This window comes from Lissotriton vulgaris, chromosome 3_1, assembly GCF_964263255.1.
Source record: "Lissotriton vulgaris chromosome 3_1, aLisVul1.2, whole genome shotgun sequence".
Taxonomy (NCBI): domain Eukaryota; kingdom Metazoa; phylum Chordata; class Amphibia; order Caudata; family Salamandridae; genus Lissotriton; species Lissotriton vulgaris.
This window is the reverse complement of record NC_141689.1, coordinates 978,469,852-978,493,806: the sequence shown is the minus strand read 5'-3', so window position 1 is coordinate 978,493,806 and position 23,955 is coordinate 978,469,852. Positions and strand designations below refer to the sequence as shown.

General features: G+C 42.8%; 1 protein-coding gene across 1 annotated transcript in view; it reads right to left on the bottom strand.

Annotated features, from left to right (window-relative positions):
• The window catches only part of LOC147727286 (guanine nucleotide-binding protein subunit alpha-14), a 520,494-nt gene that overhangs the window by 219,607 nt on the left and 276,932 nt on the right, over positions 1 to 23,955 (bottom strand). Inside the window, exon 2 of the mRNA XM_086961341.1 lies at positions 21,142 to 21,326. Coding sequence (XP_086817467.1) covers positions 21,142 to 21,326 — 185 coding nt within the window. The remainder of the gene's footprint in view (positions 1 to 21,141; positions 21,327 to 23,955) is intronic.

Below are 23,955 nucleotides of genomic sequence, written 5' to 3'. Positions count from 1 at the left end.
CCAAAGCTCCTAGTTATTCTTGTTTTCTCTGTTTTTTGTCCTTTTCTTTGCTGTGAGTAATAAACCTTGAAGGGGGAGCTAGAAAAGGCCATTCTCTCGTCTCTCCTTTTTGTGACTTTCCCTCCAATGTCACGCCAAACAAAGATGGCGTGGACCAGTCCAGATGGGCTGTCTCAAAAGGAGACAGGGTGGTAACCAAGCATTTGCAAGTTCTGCCCGGTGGCAGTTGTTTATGGAACAGAGCCTGGGGTGGACGAGTGGTGGACGGGTGCTGCCCGCGCCCACGCTGTAAAGTCACAAGCGGGGCTCCGAATCGGGCAGCAGCAGAGCTCTCAATGGTGCAGCGTGTGCAGTAGTACCGAGCCCGAGCTGCTCAAAGCACCCTAATTATAGCAGTCATACATCCACAGAATACCTCTAGTTCAGTTACCACACACACATACCATGCCTAATAAATCCAGGATCATAACTATGTACCGTGTGTAAAACATGCATCTTTCATGCATTCAATATCATGGGTGCATGCCCTATACACTGCACAGTTCACATACGCGCCAGAGTCCAATATCTGTCACAACTACACACATTACCAACAAAATACATATGTGGCACGTACATTAGAACATAACATTCACTGGCTATAATCACTTTTGGTGTCCTCTGTGGGCACCATAGCCATATACTGTGGCCGTTCATGGCGTCTGGTGACAGGGTACCGAGCTACAAGGGTGCTCAAGTTGTCTGTGAAAGTCACCATAACACAAGGATATTAAAAAAAACACGACTTACAATCGCAACAATAGTTTGTTTCTGTCTACAAATGACGGGATTTTAAGGAAAACACAGTATAATAAGGTATACCCCTTTCCCATGCATCTTTTTTGCCTCGGGAAGCTCATGAACAATGAAGAGTGCAACTCTGGGATGTTTGCTTTGGGATGAGGGAAGGGAAGGGAAGGGAAGGGAGGAGCGGGTAGGATTTCCAATCAGGAGCCAGAAAACAAGCTACGAGCACACCCTCCTACGTCATTGGAAACAAAGATGGAGTGGGCCAGTCCAGACGGGCCGTCCGAAAAGGCAACAGGGCGGTAACAAAAAAGTCCGATTGCTAATTACGAGCCAGCGTTTAGCCTATACGATGACGCATACAATTGAAAATAGGGGTGTGGTTTAAAGTCCCCTTCTGAAATATCGATTACTATAGCTCTTGCAGAGTGAGCAGCGCATGCGCGCTGAAATGCTAGAAGAGACCTAAAAAGGAATTGGTGTACAGCACGTGCAGATTCACCAAGGCAGATCTGAAAGTGCATTTTATTTGCTATTCAAGAACTTTTACAAGGCGAGCCTGTTTAGAGTCGGGCTGCCAGAAGGGTGGCCTGTGAGTGCATTATGAGAGCTGCTGATGCTTGACAGATGCCAGGAGTCGCAGGACCAGAGAGAGCTGTCCTTTCTAGGAACAGATCCCAAACAGCAGCATGTGGTAGCACTGTACTCAGCACACCGCCCTCAGACTCCCCACAGACCCTACCGCCGTCACAAGGACCCGGAGGCAGCATGCCACCTTGCTACTGTGTGTGCAGTGCCTTATACTCCTAGAAGGGTCCACCGTACCTTCACCCTCTAGAACAGTGCTGAACATCATGCACTCATTCAATCAGGAATTCATTGGGGGCTGGAGTGGTAAAGGTTAAACTGTTACCTGCGCCACAGGGTAGCAACCAGTCAGGAAAAGAGCGCACTGGTATTCAGTCAAACCCACTGCTACTGTATTTCGTTAGGAATTCGGTTATAATTTTTGAAGGGCCATTAGTACTCCAATCTACACTTTGTAATTTTAAAGAAATAAGGACAGGATGGCGCTCACGCTGGTATTTGTATTTATATACAATTTTTAGCCTATGTATTTTAAACAGAAATTGTTTAAAATTATACATTTTTTTCAGAAAGAAGTCCGTCTCAGTACCTAGCGATTAGGTGATTTCTTCTGATCATGTTGTGCAATATATGGTTTTTATTACCAAATAAGTTTACTTTAACTTTGTCAATCGAAACCAGAATTTACAATTGTTCCTATATTTGTACCTAGTAAAGGGCAAATAACTTCAGAAAACTAAATTCTCAACTGGTTCAATACCTAAACCACTACCAACTGAAATTACTGTCTTTTCAAGTTGGATAATCCAGTGGGCTAAAGCATAAGAGTTATTTAATGAAAGAAATCACACATGTGCCAAAAAACACAACCCCTTATGTCCAAGGCTTGTAAATGTAACATTAGGTTATCTTGAGAGCTTAAGTCGGCAAGCCGGCATCTTTCGCTTTAAAGAAGTCTAAATCATAAGCACCCAAGACTGAGCTGATGTGGTTGGAGAGGATGCTAGCTAGCTTAGACCACTGTGAAAGAGTGAGTGTGGAGCATAATCTTGCATACCGATGGGTGTATGTCAGTCCTGCACAAACACTCACATCCATGTAGCAATACCACCCGCAGTGTAGGCACATAACGCCGGTCCTCAAGAAAGAGTGACTACCCAGAACCGCAGGAGGGGAGGTGCTCATCATGTAATTGATGGCTGGGCTATGCACAGCGCCGAGTGGCGTCACAGAGAGTATTGCAAGAGCAGTTGAGAAACTCATCATTCTAAGATTTGATTGACGAAGAGTCTTCAACGCCACTAGTCCCATTCCTATGGGCCATTAAAGTCTTCCAGCTGCCACTAGCCAGCAAGGAATCGCCAACAGTATTGCCAAGCGGGGAGTCCAAATCAAGCACACCACCTCTTGAAGAAAAGCCCAAATCAAGTTCAATTCCCTACTAAAAGCCTAACTTCTAACATGAAAAAAGAGAATAATGAAAAATTAAAAGAATCAATTCCTATAATAAAAACAAAAGAGGCCCACTTGCATCTGTGGTCAGCAATTTTTGAATGCTCAATTTTTTTTTAGAATGGTCACCTGCCAATAGCATGGCAGGAAGTGCAAAAAAAGCAACAGAGGGTAGACGGGGTATGCGGAGTGGGGATGAGAGAGGAAGTTAGAGAGGGCGGAGTAAAGGGAAGAGAGAGATTAAAGGGAACAGAGAGAGGAGAGGGAACAGAGTACCTCACATGCACGGCAAAGTGAAGTCTGGTGTAAGCAGTGGAAGGTTGCATTAACCAATCAAAATACTGAGATCCAAATGCTATGAGGGTGAAGGAGACTAAAACAAACATAGGGAGGAAAACCACTGAATCAGGACCAAGAAAGTTAGATGGACAGCAAAGCCATGCAGCCATGAGCAAGGGGTTGGTTAACCCAAAGTATATTCTAGGTATAATGTATTAGAAAGAATAGGTATGAAATAAACAGCCAAAGATGTCCAAGGCAAAGACCAGAAAAATGTGTTTAAATAAAGGGAACACTCACAGTGTTTGCAGAGAATACGCCATGTCGACATGATGTGTTCTTTGTCCGTTTAATTTCTGTTCACTCAGTAATGTCGGATTCTGGTTTTGTGTTTGTTTTTGCATACAATTATTCCCAGTGTTATTCTCCTGCAGATTCGAATCTAGTTTGACGCTGGTTTCTTTCTATTCTGCACTGTAATCATGTTTCACTAATGTTGGTTGTGCATTTTATGTCATTTCGTTGTTACGTGAACCATAACATATTAAGAAAGACGCCTAGCTGTGATGGCATTGAGTCAACACATGCATGTTTGCTTAAAGATAATGGTCGCTTCCAAAACACATCCTTGCTTGACAACAACAACAAATAGCAAATAGTGTGTTGTCAAAACATTACTGACACTGCTTCCCAAAAACATACCAGTTCTATTTCGGCACAAAAGCACGTTGGAAACTTGCATTTGAAATACGTTTCTTGTTACTTGTTAGAAAGAATATCAAACAGGAATAACATTTGCCCTTACACTGCACGTGGCCTTAAGTAAACAGTTTCACAATCTGCTGCCAGGGAGAAATACAACCGCAGCAGATCAGACCTGGTAAGGGGCAGTGTTTGCACAGGTTGTGTAAGTGTAACAATACCCTGCTGGATACCTCCGTTCTAGGTCACTAAGCCACCAAGCAAAGTGACACACAAGAACATAAGTGTAGCCAAACTACAAGACATAAGGAAGAGGGATACACTGTATTGTACTGAAGTATTTATATAGGGCTTACTGCCCCTATGTGTGGCACCAAAACACTTGTCTATACGGGAAGCAAGCTACTGTATGGTTGGAAGGTTGTTGTCAGTTTTTTTGATCCTAAGTGGAAGTGTTTCCATATGATGTGGGATGATCACAGAGTTGTGGTTATTGTGTATGGGACGTAACACTTTTCTGTGGGGTGGATGAAGAGGTGTGATAGAGATGCACTGCTGGCAGCTTTGAATAGCTCTGCAGGTCTTTTTATGGTATTTGTTATGATCACAGTCCACTTAGTTAATTAGTGCACTGGGTTGGCCAACCTGCTATTTTGTTTCAGGTTTTTGGTCCTGAGCAGACACGACGGTTGGACAGAGAAATGGTGAAGGTGATCTGCTGGAATGGGCTTTATTGCCATCAGTCCAGGACTGAATGTCATTGTTCCATATATGTGGGTTGTAAACTGTAGATTTAACATGAAGGTGTGATCTTTCTGGGTTCAATTCCAGGATTGTGAGATGCTACCATTTTCTTGGAAATAACAATTTTTCACCGGTCTTCTGAAGTGTATATGTTTCTGGATGCTTTGAATCTTGGTTAGTAGCCAGGTTTAGCGATCGTCAGCTTGCACTGAAAAAGCAGTGCCTCCTACGGATTTCTTATGGCAAGGTAGTATGATGATTTATAGTGCAAGTCTTGAGCGCAGTGTCCTGCTTTATTTTCTTGAATTTAACTCATAGGTATAGAAGTCCTTTTTATGGGGAGCTCTGAAGATAATGCAGAGTTACTTGAGCACGGTCTTTCTACCTATAGGTAGACCTTGATCAGGCAGGAAATTCGGCAAAGGATCTCTACAAAATTCTCAACTCCCTCACCAATCCCACGGCATGTGCATAGCTGGTTACCCTCTCTCAGGGACTATGTGATTATAAAGCTGTATACTTAGACGAAAAAATCAACTTGATTTATAAACAATTTCCTCAAAACGCTTGCCAGATGTTATGTACGAAATCCGAATCTGTACCACCAGCAGGCTCAGGTGAAGGTCTGAAACATTTCAAGAGTATTGAGATTTCGCAAGTAGAAGTCATGCTAAAAAAGGCGAAATGCGGATTTCCTTTAGATATAATGACCGCCCACAAATTTGCTCTCCTTCCCCCTCGCCTGGCCGCCCCTATTGCGGAGATCCTGAATCTTTTGTTAAGTGAAGGTAGTGTGCCTCTGGATTGGAAGGTCGCACAAGTGCTACCTATCAAGAAGAAAGATCAGGTGCCGGCATAAGTGCTCCCCAATTACTGTCCCACTTTGCTCCTTCCGCTCATAAGCAAAATGGCGGAGGGCTATGTCAATACTAAATTAATGGACTATCTTGAGGCCAACGGCATCTTTGATCCTTCACAGTCTGGATTTAGATCCAACTACTCCACAGAGACAATTCTCATCGGGGTCACGGATTATATTAAAATGGCCTTGGATGATAACAAAGGAGTGATCTTAGTCTTGTTGGATCTAACAGGAGCCTTGGCACGGTCGTCTCTCATCAGAAACTGATATTTAGACAGAGAGGCTGGTCTGCAGGGGCTGGCTCTTGATTGGCCTGTCAGCTTTTTAGATCAGCGCACGCAAACCATCAATCTGGGCCCTTTTCAATCTCAAACTGTGACGCTCACTAAGGGGGTGCCCCAGGGCTCTTGTTTGAGCCCTACTTCGTTTAACATTTATGTGGCCCCCCTTGCTAAAGTCATCCGAGAGTATGGCTTTACGCCGTTCTCCTACAATGACAATACACAATTATTCCTGTCTTTTGACAAGGACAAGGAGTCAGTCGATCCGTGTTTTGCTAAGGGCATGTCAGCCATAGCAGAATGGATATTGAAACACTTTTGTGCAGTTAAATGCACCTAAAACAGAAATATTGCTGTTTGTTGCTGCACTAACTTCCTGGTCCCCTGAGTAGTGGCCGACAGCGTTAGGCCCTGCCCCCTCTTCAACCTCTGTGGCCAAAAATCTAGGGGTCCGGCTGGATGTACTGCTATCCATGAAGGATCAAGTCATGACAACTGCAGGGACCTGCTATCATACCTGGAGTCTTTTGATCAGAGTGTTTATGTGGCTGCCCCTCACTGTATGTAGAACCTTAATTCAGGCTTTGATCATTGGTCGCCTGGACTATTGTAATGCTTTATTGGCATACGCGAACAAGTATCTTCTCAACAGATTGCGGATCGTCCAGAATGTGGCCGCGCGTCTAGCTCTGAATAAACCACCCAGCACTTCTCCTGGGCCATTACTGAATTTTCTCCATTGGCTTCCAATCCGTCAGAGAATCAAGTTCAAGCTCTCTTGTCTTGCCCAAAGAGCTCTTTATGGTGCAAACCCAAGCTATCTGGTGAATAAGTTTAAAGTGTACTGCCCGACCCGGTGACTCAGATCGGAAGGCAAAGGGTTGCTCATGGTCCCACTTGTTAAGAAAATACGATCTGGAGGCAAAACTGTTGCCTATTTGCTCCTAAATACTGGAATTCTCTGCCAGAGGTTTTACGGAAATGTCCTAGCCTTGCTCGCTTCAGGAAACTCCTGAAGACAGAATTATGCAAAGCTGGAGTTATGGGAATCAGTGCCTGTCTGACTTGTTTTCTATGTTAGAGCGGAGATACCCCTTTGGGGGCGATACCTGCGCTCTATAAATTCTCTAGATACATACATACATATATATATACATACATTGGAGTGACTGCAGGACTGGAGCCAGGCACCCTCTTCGTGAAGACGAAAAATGAGTCTTGCAAAAGCATTTTGGATTAGTTGTATTTTGTGTTTGATGGACCTGGGCGTGCCGAGGTATAGGCTGTTGGCAAAGTCGAGCCTAGGGATTATGACAGCGCATTTGGCTTGTAGGTTTTGTTGGTATCCAAGATATTTGAAGACATGACACAGCGTTTTCATTGTGTAGAAGGTGCTTTTTGTAACAGAGGTGACAAGTGGTATCAAGGATAGTTCTGAATCCAAGGTTGCTCCAAGGTTTCGACTTCTGCTAATATTGTTAGAGGGGCCCCGAGTTCCTTGGACCACGCAGCAGTAGGTTTGTATTTTTTACCATTGTCCACAGGTAATTATTTCTGTCTTTGTGGTGTTGAACTTTAGGTGGTTAATCCTCATCTATGTGTTTATGGCACTAACCGCATCATCCAGTTTTCAGTTGCAGAGGTTTTCAGGGCCATTCATTATTCGTACCATTTGTATTGTCATTCTCATAGTTCTAAAAAGTAACATTGAATGATTTACTCAGGTTGAGGAAGGGTGGTAGGTGGATGTTGAATAATAGAGAGGGCATTTTATGGACCCCTCAGGGCTTCATATCAGCTCCTCACACAGTGTTGTGTGTGAGGAGCCAATGTGAAAGGTCATAGCTAAATTAAACTTCACCTCTGAGTTAGAAGCAATCCGTTTTTAAGCACCTTCAAGTATTGAAAGATCACGTTTTTGTACTAGCATGTGGTGGTGGACAATATCAAATGCAGCTGATAAATCTAGAAGCAATAGGTTTCCTGCTACATCCTTGCCCACCGTGAGTCTGAGGTCATCGTAAATGGATATGATGTCAGACTCTGTACCTTTACCTGATCTGAAGACAGATTATTGGCCTAACAAAGTCATCTTCTGTGTATTTTGAAAGTTGAGTCAACACTTTTCTTACTTTTTTGTTTTTAGTTGAAAACCGTTTAAATCTGAAAAAATACCAGTACTACAATAGTGCATTGAATACATAATATCTGGCATCTCACTAGTACCGGATGACTTGAATAGATTATGCACATAACAAAAGACCGGCATTCAGTCTCAAACTGTCCTTTTGAGTAACAGGAAAAGTAACAAATGTCAGAACATACCAGTCTATATAAGACCAAGACAAGAACAATAAGGCCCACTATGGGTAACAGCAGTGTGTGGTAAAAGCTGGGGAGAGCAGGGTAGTCCCTTTAAGAGGTCCACGGGTATTGAAAAGGAAAATGCCCCCTTTCTATCTCTTCTGTCCATCATTCCTGTGATTTGTAGCAACTCCATAGTGACATAAAACACTACAGAACTAAGCAACAACAAAAAACTTTGCTTGACTCAAAGTTGACGATAGCTATTAAGGAGATTTTTTAAATTTTTATTAAGGAGATGTTGCATGAATGATCTGACAAACATTATGGGAAAGGTTAGGCTGCAGTCTCCTGACCTCCATGGGATCTCTTTGCTGTAGCCTGGTACCTCTGGAATCCTGTATATCGGTTCCCAACCCTTTCACACGTGATTCTGCTCACTATCACGGTTCCCAACCCTTTCACACGTGATTCTGCTCACTATCACTCATTGCTCTCCCTTTCCCCTCTGATACCGCCCTCTCCTCCTGCTTCTTACCCTAACTGCCCATCAGATGTTCCAGACCGACTACTTCCAACGCAGCCACTGCCAAACTAGCGTTTTCTAAAATCATGCTCCATCAGCCAGGCCAACTGAGCATTCTCTCCATCTTAATCCCTCGTTGACTTTCTTTTGGCCCCTCTCCATGTCGGTCATGGTCACCACTCAGCACTGCGAGGTGACTCGGTGGTCATACAATGCAAAACACAAATTAAACATGAAGTGCAGCCGAGTGCGGACAAGTGCTGCGCTGTCTGTTGGGGTCAGAACTATCGAATCAGATGTGAGAAAAGCTTGCATCAGCAATCTTTTAAAATCACGTCACCCTTACTTTCCATTTGTCTTCTGCAAATGACGGTCAGGTGTTCTTTTTCTGCAATTACTCTAACACAAAACACAATTACTCTTGACCTGTATCAATATGTGAATCTTAATTTTCTCCGTTTGTATAGTCATTAATTTAAAAATATTTCCGTTTGTCCTCTGGCACAAAATTAAAATCATGCCCTTTGTTTTGGTTCGTCCAGTGTCGGTATACCGGGAAGCACTATTGTTTCCGTGCCATAAAACTTAATTCTTATCGGTGATAGAAATTCCAGTCCACCAGTTACAAATTTCTTCCACTAGATCTAGTTGGCAGCACGTGGCTTATTTGGATTTCCAATAAATTGCAACGGCGACAATACAAGTTGGAAACAGTAGTAATGTACTTGTTATTACTGCGGAGCAGACATTGAGCAATGCCCAAAAACCACATATGGATCCTGCCCAAACCATTTGTAACTGGTCAATGGTGCTGCCAATGCTCTTTTGATCGTACTACAAGATGGTTTCAGACTCTAAATATTTGCAGTCAAAACACACAGGTCTGTCAGTCACAAGGGTGAATATTGCTATCACTGTAACACATCCCGCGAGGGCAGTTTTTCAAACAGTGCGCCTCTGCTGGATGCAACCACCACGTGAAACAGGTCACCCCTGCCTCGTGCCCAGATCCCCAATCACGTAATGACATCACTTGCGCAGGAGGCGTACGGAGGACGCATTTGTAAAACCTATACCTTACCCCAATCACGTAATGACATCACTTGCGCAGGAGGCGTACGGAGGACGCATTTGTAAAACCTATACCTTATTCTGGAAGAAGTGAGGCGTTTTAAAATTAAAAGAATGAACTGTGGCGTCCTAGTCCGCACACGCAGTCCGTCCATCCCCGGGTGTAAAACACAAAGTGGTCCCGGAACGGTGACCCGATCCGGCGGGGCGCCTCTGCTGGTGATCCGGAGCCCAGGGAGGGCCCTGCCAGGGCTCTGTGTACATTCCGTGGGCGCGCAGGAATCCGTGTGTTTGTGTTACAGCCCAGGCTGTTTATGTACAGAGCAGAAATCTTTGGATTAGGGGCTGCATGGTATAAGCAAGCACTAAAATGAAGGACGTTCCGAAACGTACAGTGCAGCTCTTATAGGCCACAGGCGGCCTTGAAGCTTTGATCTTATCAAGACATCAGTTAACAAGAGAATGAAAATCGATAACACAGGATAACAGAACCCTATAATGGTGATCTATCCTACTGTGTGGCACTGCACCAAAACCACTGGCCAGTGGTGTAGCGATCATCTAACTGGAAAACACACCCCAATAACCCATCCAAAGCACTGATGCCTACTCTTCGCTAAGCGCCTTGAAGCACACGCTCCCTATCACGGCACAGCACGCGTCTATCAGTACAACAAGGGTTTCTGATGATCCTCATCTCCGGCTCTTTCTTACACACCTATGCCAGGTCATCTCTCGGGGATGGATTCTACCCACACGTAGCCTTGTAGTGTTGCACCAACTGAAGATGCAGGAATGGAGAGAGGCTCCCAGCATTTCGCGACTCGTCCACACCCCAACCCCGAAGAACAGGGGACATGCTGTGTTCCTAACTCAGAGAGGAATATTTGTATGTTATAATTCAGTAAAAATGAACGAGTAGAACAACCCAGTGGCCAGATTGAGGGAATATTCCCAACTGTCTGGATATCAGTGTCATGTCTTTTTTTTTAAAAAAAACTCTGCCATTCACCAAGCCTTCAAACTAAATGTCACTTTTGTATTTTCTGTGTAGCATCCTTCTCAAAACTTGCCTATTTGAAAAGATGTCACTTAAAAAAATATAAAACGTCAATAAACAAACGGGGTTAGGAGAAGGGTACAAAATTAATTCATCTAGAATAAGCATATTGGAGGTAAATCAAGGTAAACCCCCCACAAAGAGCACACTTTCGCTTTTATACACCTGAACAACGGCACAGTCTGGGCCACAGAGCTCAACGTGTATGTTGGTATGAAGCAGCACAACTGACATCCGGCTAGTAGTAACAGGCCAGTAATGGCCACCTGCATCGAAGCAGGGCATTGATTTCACGCACTCAGGCCTCTTTATACACTATATGTTCAGGAGCTCTGAGGAAACATTCACAGCCAGTAAAGATGAAATGAAATGAATGAAATGAAATGAAATTTGATTTGTAGAGCGCATGGCTGCCCGAAAGCATCCCAGCGCTTGCTTGGGCTTCCTCAAGGTGAAAGCCAGGCATCCCGCTGCGAGGGGCCGTTGTGGAGATTAAGCAAGCTATTGCCCAGAGTTACAGAGTGGGACTCCATGATTGGAATAGGCACCGAGGTGAGAATTGTCAGGTCCGGGGAAATTTTGAGCTCAAGACCCGCCGAGGCGGGGAATTGAACCCTGGTCTGAGCCAGACCTCTGCATCAGGGTCTGCCGCTCCAACCACTTGAGCCACACTTCTCCAAAGATGTGAACAATGCTCCATTGCAGGGGAAGACGTTTTGTGTTTTATGGTAAAATAATAGAGCACAGATTACAAACGAACTGGTCCTTCATTCTGGAGAAGGTTACCACCAGTAAGACACAAATACCAGCTGAAATTAACTACAGGCTCTGAAAGCTCGCATGGAGCACAGGTTCTCTTGAAAATGAAGAGCAATGGAAAATGAAGTAAATGCATCTCTCTCTCCCTTCAAGAAGGAAATCTAACTTTCGTCTAATGAGATCAGAGGAAACCAAATGAAAGTACCCAGCACATTAAAGGTAACAACTAATCCAGTTCAGCTGAGAAAAGAAGTGTAAATCGACTACTCGAGTAGTTACTTCAACAAAATACGAAGTAGCTAAAGTCAAGAACCATAAACCTCCCAGAGGTGTAAATTCACATCTCCTAAGTTCAGTTCTGGTGCTTTGAAATATAGGATTTCCCATAGCCTTCCTAAAGTTATGAGAAAATCAGGAAGAAAGATTATTTGTTCAAATGTATAATTGATGGGGTACAACGTAGGGCGGTAGGAACATTCACCAACCAGGTTAGGATTCTAGAAAGTTATAGCAGAATCAGAAATTAAAAATCAATTAGGGCACATTAAAAGAAACATATGACTATCCAAATCAATTACCCTCGCCTGTCGTTCAGCATTATCTGGGGGTTAGCAGAAACTCCCTTTACACGCCACAGAAAGACCCTGCGAGCTGCCCACCCCTTTACTTCATCTATTGGATTTGGGTCTATGTACATTTCAGAAAATAGTGACTCCTTTTTATGGAAAGTTTTGATTGACAATGTAGCCCATACAAAAGCTGAAAGCCAGGCTTGGCTATTGCAATACTTCATCCCAGGGCCCACAAACGGTGGACAGAGTAACTACTCCCCCAGAGCACTAAAGCATTCTCATTGGCTACCAACACATCCAGCAAAGAGGTAAAAATCCACTCTGATACAATCAAAACTATCTACTGGGCTGCCTTTCCATGTATGTAAAGCAGCGCAATGTGTATACCATCTACAGACTCATACTATTTTTGCATGGGTGCTTGGGCAGAGATAAGGCCTATGAAGTCTCACCCCAATCTTTCTGGCAAGTGGTGTTACTAGACAGGATGTAGTGCCTTGGTATTGAGCAAAGGAAGGCAGGGGTAGGGCAGCACAGTTTAAAGGACGGTGCGAAGGAGAAGGCGTCCTCTATCATTCCACCTGTGCCTCAGGGTGGCCGCAGTTGAGGTTTTTGATGAAGGCCAGGTGGGATAATGGAAAGAGTAAGGCCTAGTACAGGAGCGCATAGGTAGATTTTCGTATAGTTGGGGTAGAGGTGAGGGAAGACGAGCAAACTTGTCAGTGTGGTAGCAATGGTGCTTAAAACATTCTCAGAGGCTGGAAGAGAGGACTGTTCGTCTTGGAAGTTTTGAATGAGGCATGGGTGGAGGACTATTAAACGTCTCAGAGGCTGTCCGCAGGCCTGCCCAGTGCCCATGCATGTCTGTTGCCAGTGGAGCCAATGTGAGGTTCCCAAAGCCAGTAAAGTTGAGTGTTGCACTGGTCAGCCGGTCTTACTTCAGTAGCGAACACTAGAGGTGTTGAAGATGGCAAGATCCCAGGGATGAGTGCAGCTGGCAACCTGACGGAAGCTGGGATGGAATGATGGAAGACATTTTGAATCATGAGCAAGAATAGGAGGGAGATGAGATTCCAGCAGATGTTAGCAGTTCTAAAAATAAATAAATAACGGAGCGAATAACAGAACTTTGGAACAGTAGGAGACCTACAAAATGAACATGAGATTGTATGGATAACCAGGTAGTGGAGATTGGCGTTTTACAGAATAAGAATCACAGAACAAACCCACAGATCATAAAAGGAGGATGAATTGTATCATAGAGAAGAGAGCATAAAGACAGAAGGAGTGAGAGGCCTGGATAGGGCCAAGTAAAATCAAGGTTGACTGAAAGCACATCAAGGTGAAAGTAGGGGGCTTTCATTGGGGATGGTTCGAGGAGGAGTGCGAAGGTTGTGGGAGTTTAGGAGGTTTTGGTTTGAGAAGAAGGCAGAGGGACAAAGGTTTATTGATGAAAGGACATATGGAGTCAACATGAAATCAGATGGGCTGAATGCACTTGTGGAGGGGTGACCTTGGGTACAGAGGGACAAACAGCGGAAGATTAAAGAAGCAGAATGTTTTGAATTCGTGATAATGGCAAAATTATCTTGTATGGGCTTTAAGGCTCTTGAGGCACATCTCAAGGAGCCTATTAAAGAATTTTTGGTCCGGGAGATTTTTAGGTCCTGCATAGAGAAGTGAGGGTTCGAAAGAGAAGGAACAGCAGTTTGCGAAAAGGCCAAGCGTACCAGTAATCATAGCGAATAAGGCATTTTTCCCTCACTAACCCTAGCATCTATTGTTAAAGTTGCCAAGAGCTGTGTTTCGTACTCTGCTGATGTCATCTGGAAACAGCAGGTTCATTTTGCAGTCATAGGGGTGTCAGGCAAGATGAAGAATCTATCAAGTTTGTCAGAAGATTTTGAGGAGAGGTTGGATGAAATTATGGCTTCAATGGATAGCACACCGAGTAGTACTTGCTACACACACACCATGTGCTTTACTGGTGTTGTGCGGACCCTTTCTGGGGCATTGCACTCCATACGGAGTGAAATTTCTACAAGGAAGCTTTACCCGAGTGTTTAAAAAAAAACATTTAACAGATGGCTTTGTAACAGAGCGTTCTGTAAACGTAGGACTGAGTGCCAAGGGTTGTGCCAATCAATGCTTTGGGAAGATTATTGTTGAAGTGCATGGTCATGGTATACTAAGGAAAAATGGGAAATGGCTCGTACCCATTTAAGGTGCACGTTTGGCAACACTGGCTCGCAGTTTACCCAGACAGGAAGCAGCAGGTTTAAGGAGGGATTTAAAGTAGTAAGGAATGTGGGGGAAAGGTGATAGGAAGAGGAACAGGAGGTCAGTGAAAGTGATGCCATAGGTAGCAAGAATGAAATTGAAAAAATCAATATGAGGGAGGGCTGCAGGTCCTTTTGACCTACGGATAACCTAATAATTTAGCTTTATTCATCACCTGTCTTGACCCGAAGATTGATGGGCCACTGGCTTTACTGCACAGAAAGTCGGAGAATAGCTCTGTATAATTCATCAGTGTGGATGACAATATAAGCAGGGTCTATGACTGCAAAGGGACAGTAGGAGGAAAGGGCAGTCTGCAGGACAAGACCTCCCTCTTTTTGCTTTCACCTGCATACCTGGAGATTTTAACGTTTCCTTTTCTTTTACCCTCGACCCCAAATATTTGGGCAATAGGTAGATAGAGATAATTTTAGGAGGGTTTTGGATCAGTTTAGCTATCTGTCAAGTGGTCTTGACAGATGTGTTTCAGCAGGTCAAGTCTGGCAATGGGGAACATGCTTTGTTTCTGGTGTTAGAGGTTTGCATAGTTTAGGTGGATTGGTACATGCAGGTTTAGGACACTGTGGAGTGGTCATATAAGGCAGGGTCTGTCTCTCTATTAGGGCTCTGGGGCTGTGCCAAACTGAAATTTCTACACATTCCTGTACAAATAATAAATTAATCGATTTATTTAGAGATACAATTGTACCTCTGAACAAATCAATGTATTCAAGTCTGGGATTTCTGCCCCAGGCTGCCTGCCCCACCTCGCACTGAAGCAGGAGGCTCAAGCCATGCAGTAAATCAGCTTTCTTAACTGTGACGCGTAGCATACTGTTCTAAAGCTCTTCATTGCCATTGTGGTCTATGGCAATATCCATTATAGGCAAGTGATGCATTCAGCGTCATGGCTTCAGGCGTTGGAGTCTCCGTCGCAGCGTGAGAACAGCAGTCTGTCATTCACAGGCATAGTCCCCACCTATTCCCATTCGTCGTAAAGTGGATATAAGCACGTGCCTGGCCTTACAACTCAGCGTCATATGGATGACATCAGACACTTCCACACTCGTCATCAAATAAAAAACTACTAATGGCTCCTCTTCCTGATGCCGTTACCTAAACTGAACACAATGAAGGTGGATATTTGCGAATGCGGCATGTTTCAAGGCTGCTGCATGAGGCAAATATGCAGGTAAAGGTAAAATGGTACCGGAGCACTTGAGTGAAAAAATAACTAGACACGAAACGTTTCATTCTGGAAGTTATCTCACTGTTGCTACCGTGTAAATGTGAGGGAAAAAGACAAATTTGAAACCCTTTAGCAACAACCGAGGAAAAGAGTGTGAGTGGCTTCTGCTTCCCACCTATGATCTCACCTTATGTCCCAAAATGAAAGCTAGAGGATTCATCTTTAATACAGAATGGGAGAGAACGAGATAACAATCTAGTGCCTGAATGGCAGTGTCAAAACTGAAATAGGATTTGCAATGCAATCGGTCTCGCCTTTGGGACCTTATAAGTATTTAGTTATGCAGCACATTATTGTGGGTACGACAACATTTAATGTTCAACTGTGCACAAAACAGTGAAAGGGTGCAGTACCACAGGCTTTCACTAGGTGTCCCTTTGGACTTCTTTTGGCCACATAAGCTGGGATCCATATTTAAGTCTGGTGTCGGCTCAACATCCTGTGATTACGGGCTGATCCTTTATTTTCCCCAGAGCGCCTGGATAGCTGCGCTATATAAATGAAATCTACTAATTTAAAATAATCAAAATAAATCAATGCAGCGATCTTGGAGGTGGGGGCGAGCAAGCAGCGTTGTGCAAGGGGTCTGGGGAAGACGGCAAAGCAAGATTAAATGAGAGCACTGCACTGCAAATCATGCGTATAACCAAACGAAACAATGAGCAGTGGCCTCAGAGTGGTGGTGGGGGCCCACGAGCTGTGTTGAGGGAGGGGTGAGAGGGAGGCATGGGGAGGTTAAAGGACAGCAAGCAAATGAAGGGGACCGAAGTTACATTGCGCAAGTAAACATAATACTTAACAAGCAGAAGCAGGCCAACCAAAAAAGAGAGCTCTCAAAGTGTAAATAACTTGAAGAGTAAGAACACATGTAACAGGGGCAGTCCTCATGGGAGGATACAACATTCCAAAAGATGGGACTACTAAGTGTATTTTACAATAAAAAAAGCCAGCATTTCTAAAGGACAGCAAGAGGAACCTATGAACATGATGGGTGTTTTTTAAAACCCCATATCCTAAATACAGCATGTCTCGAAGAGTAAGCGCATGCGCTGCCTAGGCGAGACCTAAAAACAGTTGCCAATCCTGGCCCCATGCTTGATCAAATTGTGTGATCCTATTCAGTTATTTTATTTTAACATGCCTCCTTTTTCTCATTATCACATATGAGAAAATTTTCAAACATGAGTTCAGGATGTGTGCTGTAAAAACCTTTCTGGTCTTTAATAAACCTTAATGTTACCCCCATGCATAATAACTTGAGCACATTTAGGGTGCGCATGACAACTGACTTTCCTCTTTGCTCACCCTTTTTGTTCACTACTGGCATTATAAGTGGAGAGAAGAAGGGCATGAATATTTCTAATATCGGTAATCTGAAAAAATATAATGCATAAGGAAACTGCTAAAACGCATTGCCTTGCCACTATTTCTTTTAAGTTTTCTCAGGGATGGTTAACCACACACAGTCTTAAGGAGGGTAGGGTTTCCTGTCACACCATGAAAGTAGGGTTTGCTTACTTTGCTCACTCTCTTCAATTCGAGGACAGCCCCACCACGTTCAAAGTTGACCAGCCACCACTGGCAGTGGCTATTTTATTTTCTGTTGTTACTCCTAAACCTCTTCCATTACATAAGAATGGTTTGTATGCGAGTCAACTTACATCACATCGCTTCACGTAAGTGACCCATCTGAATTAAGTAGACAAAAAAAAGGACATCTGTTCCATTTAGTCAACTAACTAATGACTGAACCTTATGATAAGTATCAGTGCTTAGATGTTCCTGAACTTGAGCGCAACATATTTTTCTAAAATAAAAAAGACATGATCAACATTAGATACTGACAGATTTCATTGCATAAACCCTTTTATGGTCGTGGTAGCTGTGTGCTTGTTCAAGCAAGACTGTAAGAGAGATGCTGTAGTTGAAGCTGAAGTCAAACTCCAGTTTCGATTACTGTACCATCTCTTTAAAATGTGCAACATCCCCATCCTTTTGAAGGTATTTACTGTTGCACTCTCAGCAATATGGTTCTTCTGTGCGCCGAGATTGTTTATACAAGAGCTGCTTAGCGTTTGCTGATCCACCACAGAGATCTGAGGGACAGCATAAACAGTCTTGCATGTTGAACGTGTTAGACCGCAAGTTTAAAGCGAATAAAAGAAACAGAGGGGCTTACATCAGTATCTCAACAGCGTAATCAGCTTTGGAGGAGGACTTGTTTGGAAAGTTCGGATATGATGCTACAGCAGCCGAATGAACCTAAGTGGAGGTAAACTTTACGCTGGAGATGTCCAGGAAGGATCTCTCAGATAAACCCCTACAGGCCAAAGACCCCTAAATTGTAGTAATTATAGGTACACGGTTAATAAATTCCAGAACTACAACCTACAGTACAGAATAGTGTTGCAGGACAAAGCAAGACACGTTATTTATTTTGGAATTTTACAGTGTTGCTTGTGTAAATTTACAGTTACTTCAGAGCACATGTAAAGAAATAAAAAGTGTCCAAACCAAAGGAAACAAGCATTTGTAATGCAATAGGTCTCGCATTTGCAAGTGTTTAGGCTATTGGCATTGTAAATGACAATGGTTTTTATCTGTTTTTCTAATTAACACATAAATAAAAGACATTGTCATTTACAATGCCAATAGCTGAAGCTCTTGTAAATGCAAGACCTATTCAAAGAAGAGGCCGCCATTGTCCAGTCTGTTCGGAAAGTGAAAGCGCACATGGCGCGCTGAATGTTGCAGGAAAGCATGACGTGCCTGCAGTAGGAGAAACTCATTAAAGAAAATAGTGCTTACAGACTAAAAAAGACGTACTGTGTAACAGCTGAAGTGAAAGGGTCAGTCCTCATGGGAGGTTACAAATGAAGACAAGTCTGTACTAAGGAGGGACTAAAGCCCATTAACTAATCGGAAACCAGCATTTATGATGGACAATGATGCTAGCCAATGACAAATATGGGCGGAGAGTGGGCGGGGCTTCAATACTCCAAAACAGCATGCCGTAGAGCAGCGCATGAACTACCCATGCTCGACCGAAAAAATAATCAATAGTGGCGTTCAACGCATCAAATAAGGTAGGGTGTTTGCCCGTAAACTGAGGTTCTGTTTCCATTAAAGACTGCCGGAGTGTCAAAGAAAAAGGCCTCATAGGAAGATAGTAAGCAATGGAAGACCCTCTTAAAATATTATGGCAGAATTTTCATTTGTGACCTAATTTTATGCATCGCAAAGGTCAATAGTTCCACCGTTTCACTCTAGTGCTTGAATATACTTTTTCTTAAACATGTAGGTAACCGTAGCTCTATCCTTTTTCCTCTAACTATCCTCATTTGTGCTGCAACAATGATTTAGAAACTGCTCTGCCAAAACTTTTTTTTCCTCTACTCATAAAAGGCCTTACAAAAAAAAAAAAAAATATATATATATATATATATATATATATATATATATATATATATATATATATATATATATATATATATATATATATATATATATATATATATATATATATATATATATTTTCTACTACAATGTTTCTAACAGTTTGACTTCAATGCCCCCGCCCCCAGTGAATCACTACTGGAAACTATGGGCCCGCCCCTAAACATTTCTAGGATTTAAACCTCAAAATAATTTACAAAAAGAGAGAAACAAGTCTACATCCAATCAATACACAAATTATGAAATATTGTATTTAATTCACAAAGAAAACTATATGAACATTTGAAAGGGAAGAAAGAGATATGCTAGATTTTACTATATCACTATTTTTTGCTCTAAATACATGCACTCTTTTTGTCAGCGTATAGCAGGGCTGCTTTAATTGAGGCCACCAATAGTCCAGACTAGATTCCATTGTGCTGTACTCGAGTTGCTCCCACAATTCAAGATAAGGATGCCATCTTAGATGTTAGTTTCCAATTTCAAATTCCTACACATTTACAAAGCATTTTAAAACATACATTTTCAACTTCTGTTTGTATATCTACTTAGGAGCCTGGAATTGTGTGGGAGTGGGCTAACTTTGTAATAAGACTGACATGGGCAGCAAGTTGGGGTGGGTACATTGGAGTGCCTGTATCTTTCAGGCTGACAGATAGTTCAAAGGTACGAACAATATTCATGCACTAAAATGCCTCTTGCGTCCAGTCATTTCAAAAAATGCAAGACAAGTTTTATTTCTGGGTATAATTTTCTTGGATATACCAATATGCAATTTTGCAAGCTTTCTCTTGTAAGTATGCATAATGGCTGTGAAAACTCACTTTAATAATCTTCATCTTTTTTGAAATTCCAGGTGAAAAGGCGTGTTTTCTACCAAGTGGTACTAAGTAACTACATAGACAATGATGGCAAAAAAGAAGGTGGAAAACTAACAGCTATTAATATCTATCCATCTTCCACTTCATGTGCATGGCTCTTCTTCCACCATCCTCCCATGATCCCTAGTTCTGAAAATGTATCCCATGGATCATATGTGCAAGCGTGGAGCAGAGATTTGAAGGAGCCATGCACATTATGGTCTTCCACGTCAAGAGCCACTTTCAAGTGCACCAAAAACGTCTTTTTGGCTGGTCTACACAGACCTTATGAGAGGCAGGGGAGAAAAAGTGGGAGGCAAAAGCACAACATCTCATCACCTTTCTCAGTTTTTTGGTGGGTCTCAGGGCATCTAGCAAGGTAATCGATCTCCGCTTCCCCTACTCCTCTCTGGTAGAAAGGGGTCCGTACAAGGCACAGTAAGACAGATGAAGCAGTTATGTCACTAGTTATGTCACTAACATCACAGCAAAGAAAAATAGGTTATGCTTTTCCCTGATGTTACATCAGAAAATACCCAGATTTGAATCTCTTTTCCGGATAGTGGCCTCTCATTCAATCTTTACACAATAATGGTGTAAGGTGAGTGAACATCTATGACAAGTTAAATCATTTACGAATGGTGAAATTAACTAAAGTACAAGGGTTTAACATAACATGTCAGTATCTCAGAACAATTGTTCCAGGGCTTTTTTCAGTAAAACAAAGTGGGGTTGAAAATCTTTTTTATATGAATGAGAGGATAATCTCACTTTTAAAGCAATACCGCCAATGACATGTACCGGCAATCTTAACTATACGACACCTGGTACATCAATCCTATAGCTCACCAATCTTGCTCATATGGAAGTTACACTCACAAACGTACAAACAAAGCATTTTAATGCAAAGAAAACTTTTGGAAAAACAATTTTATCCGAGAACAGTAGCCCAAAATGCACTAACCTAGAGGATAGAAATAACAAAGCTCAACCACATGCTACTCATCCGCTAAAATGAATAACTTGCAAAGAGACATTTTGCTTTGAAGTCGCCTCAAATCAACCACTAAAACTGTGTTAAATAAACACTCCGGGCAAAAACCAGTTATACCATTAGTTTGTTTCATGACACTTAACACAACTAGCGTTAATTCAGTAGGTGCTGGCTCGGCGGGAAAGATACAAAGAGTGTGATCACCATTTCCGTCAACAACAATATGTGTACTATTTACTATCCACCTGGACATATAGCAACTCAAAGAAAGGTCTTTAAAAAAACGACTTCTGGAAATAGCAATTGATCATCTTACCATGTTCTGTTCAGAGTCGAACCGTATTCTTAAGGTGTCCATTGCTCGGATCATTGACTGCATGGAGGTGAATATGTTCTGGTAAACCAACTTTGTGAAGCCTCTTCTGTCTTCGTCTGTGTACCCTGATCCATGAATGATCCTCATCTGCTTAATGAAGGTGCTCTTCCCACTCTCTCCTGTGCCTGCAAAAAAAGCATAAACACGGGTTATCAGCAAGCCCTGCAACCAGAGGGAAATAGGTCCAACATTGCAGCAGTGCCCAAAACACATTTAATGTTATAGGTGTAGCCACAGAGCGCTCCATCTCTTTACTGGCCTGGTGATCACGGAATGGATGACAGGATTGGCACACAAAACAAAAACTGATGTGGATTCTGATTTTTTCAGTAACCCTTGCAGCCAAAAAGTGGGTGAACATACTTGAAAGAGGCACTAACAATTCTAACATTACAGAACTTTTCATATAAGCATGGTCATTGAATTAATGAAAGACGAGGACGGTGAAGTTAAGGTCTAAAATCATCAAAGGAAAGAAGGCAGTAAAGTAGAATGGTAGAAGAGACGCTGAACTCTATGCACTCAGCAGAACTGCAATAGGAATTACAGAGAAACGGATGGGTGGCTTAGATTAAAAGGAGACAGAGAACGTAATTGAAATAAACCTTATATTAAAGTATCCATTCGTATGTATGGCCTTATGTGCACACACAACTCAAAGTCTGTTCCTCACTCCGCTTTCCCCCTGACCTGTTCTCATCACTACCACTATGTTAATTTTCCTGATCCCAGTCAATATAAGATACAAGGACTCACCTCTGAGACAGGTCAAAATGACAATTCTCCTATATTTCTTTTGTATTCCCTTGGGAAAGGAACCTCCTCCTTTTTGTCTCCCAACTGTCATTCCTCTCATTACAAAGGTCTCTAAAATTGCTTAACAAATTCTTGGCTGATGGATGTTGTGAAGATCGGATCCTGATCCAGTTAGAATTTCCACTCCATGAAGACAGAATATGTTCTGAGGTGGTAGAATAAGCAAGCAGACCGGCTAAGCAGGTAAAAGGTTTGGGCAGGCTTCTTTGTAATGGGAGCACACACTCCTGCCAGCATTCAGACCTTTGATTGAAAATACTCTGTCCTTCTGGTGACAGCCAGACTGTTTTACACATTTCCTTATTCCGCTGATCACCAAGGTTTTAGTGAAAATTTACAGAGAGGAGGCAGAGGTCTTGTTTTTGGTTCCTTATGGCCACACAAGCCTTGCTTCGTATCATCAGCAGCCAGGTAACATCTCCTCCCCCGAAACACTGCCTTCCCCATGGCAGTTCTCAGTGACTCCAGTTACTCTGTCTCACCCTCTCCGGTATCTTACCAGCTTTGCAAAGACTTAATTTGGTGCCCTGTAAGGCATGCAAAATAGACCTCCAGTGTAAAAGCTGCTGTAGGGAGGTGGCCCTCTGCTTCCAGCAATCTCATGGTTCATTTATGATAGAAGGGTATTCTCTTCAATGAACTACTTCTCACTCTGATGTGACTGGATGGGGTTCAATGCTAGATTTTGCAATCCTTTTAGGACTTTGGAAATTTGGAGTGTTCTTGATAGGTCTGGAGGTCTCCTCCCTGTGTGGTCAATCAGCTTACGTGCAAGCATTTTAGAAGGTATGTATGAATGTATCTAAAATAGATACCTTGGTTTCCTATCTACTTCACAACTTTGAGAATAAGTGATCAGCGTTCACGTCTCTCTATAATAGTACATCCCTCTCATCTTGTGGGCTCTCCAGTCTCTCTCTTTCAATCTATCAAGTACTGTTAACCCTAAATTTCTGAACCAATTCTAATAGCTTTCACTTCAGGAGGTAGAATGGAGAGTCATCAGTCAGGCAAGGTCAGGAGCCTTAACAGAGGTTTCTCCAAGACCGAGAGGTTGTTTTCTTGGATACAAGATTTATCTCTAAAGTCTGTTCTTCCTTCCACAAGGAACGGGACATTACACTGGCTAGGTTTTCCCTCCCCCTCCCAATAGCTTGTTTTACATTTTTGGGATATCCATTGAGCTTGGTTTTTCTATCTAGAACTTACTTCCTACTTCATCTGGCACCTTCGTTTAAGCAACTATAGGGGCCATCAGGTCAGGGGACAAAGCATTACCATGTTATCCTGAGCAGGTATATCTGGTTGATAATCTTCCTTGCACAGAAGGCAGGAGACCCTTTGCCATAACTAAGTCATGACTGATCGAAGGCCGTATGGAGTATTGCAGCTTCCTCGACAGAGATGGGTGGAAATATATGTAATACAACTACCTTGGAAACTCTTCCTTGGCCTTGCTATGCTCTAACTTGTTGTGGCTGCAAATAATCCCAAAAAACAATCAAAAACATTAAGGTGCCTCCTAATTTATGTCTAGGAATACTGATTGAAGTCTTAGACATGTACTCTGGTGCTTTGCCATATTGTATTTATAGAGTATGTTTCAATTTGCTTCCACCAGTGATAACAACTTAAGGCTTGTAGGGGTTTTCCAACAAGGGGTTTTCTCCTGGTCCTAGAGAGTTGGAAGGTTTCCAGCAAGTTCCTGAAGTCAGGGACTTTCCAGCAAGGGGTTTTCCCCTAGGTCTAGAGAGTTCGGAGGTTTCCAGCATGTTCCAGAAGCTAGTAGAGGGGCGTGGCTGAAACTAGTGACTATAAAAGGAATGTCACCCTCAGCACTCATGCTTGCTGTACAAAGAAGACTTCCTTACGGTAACAGACGAGACAAGGTCCACGAACAGTGTGAAGACGCAAGTCACATTTTCAGACTTTTCCGAA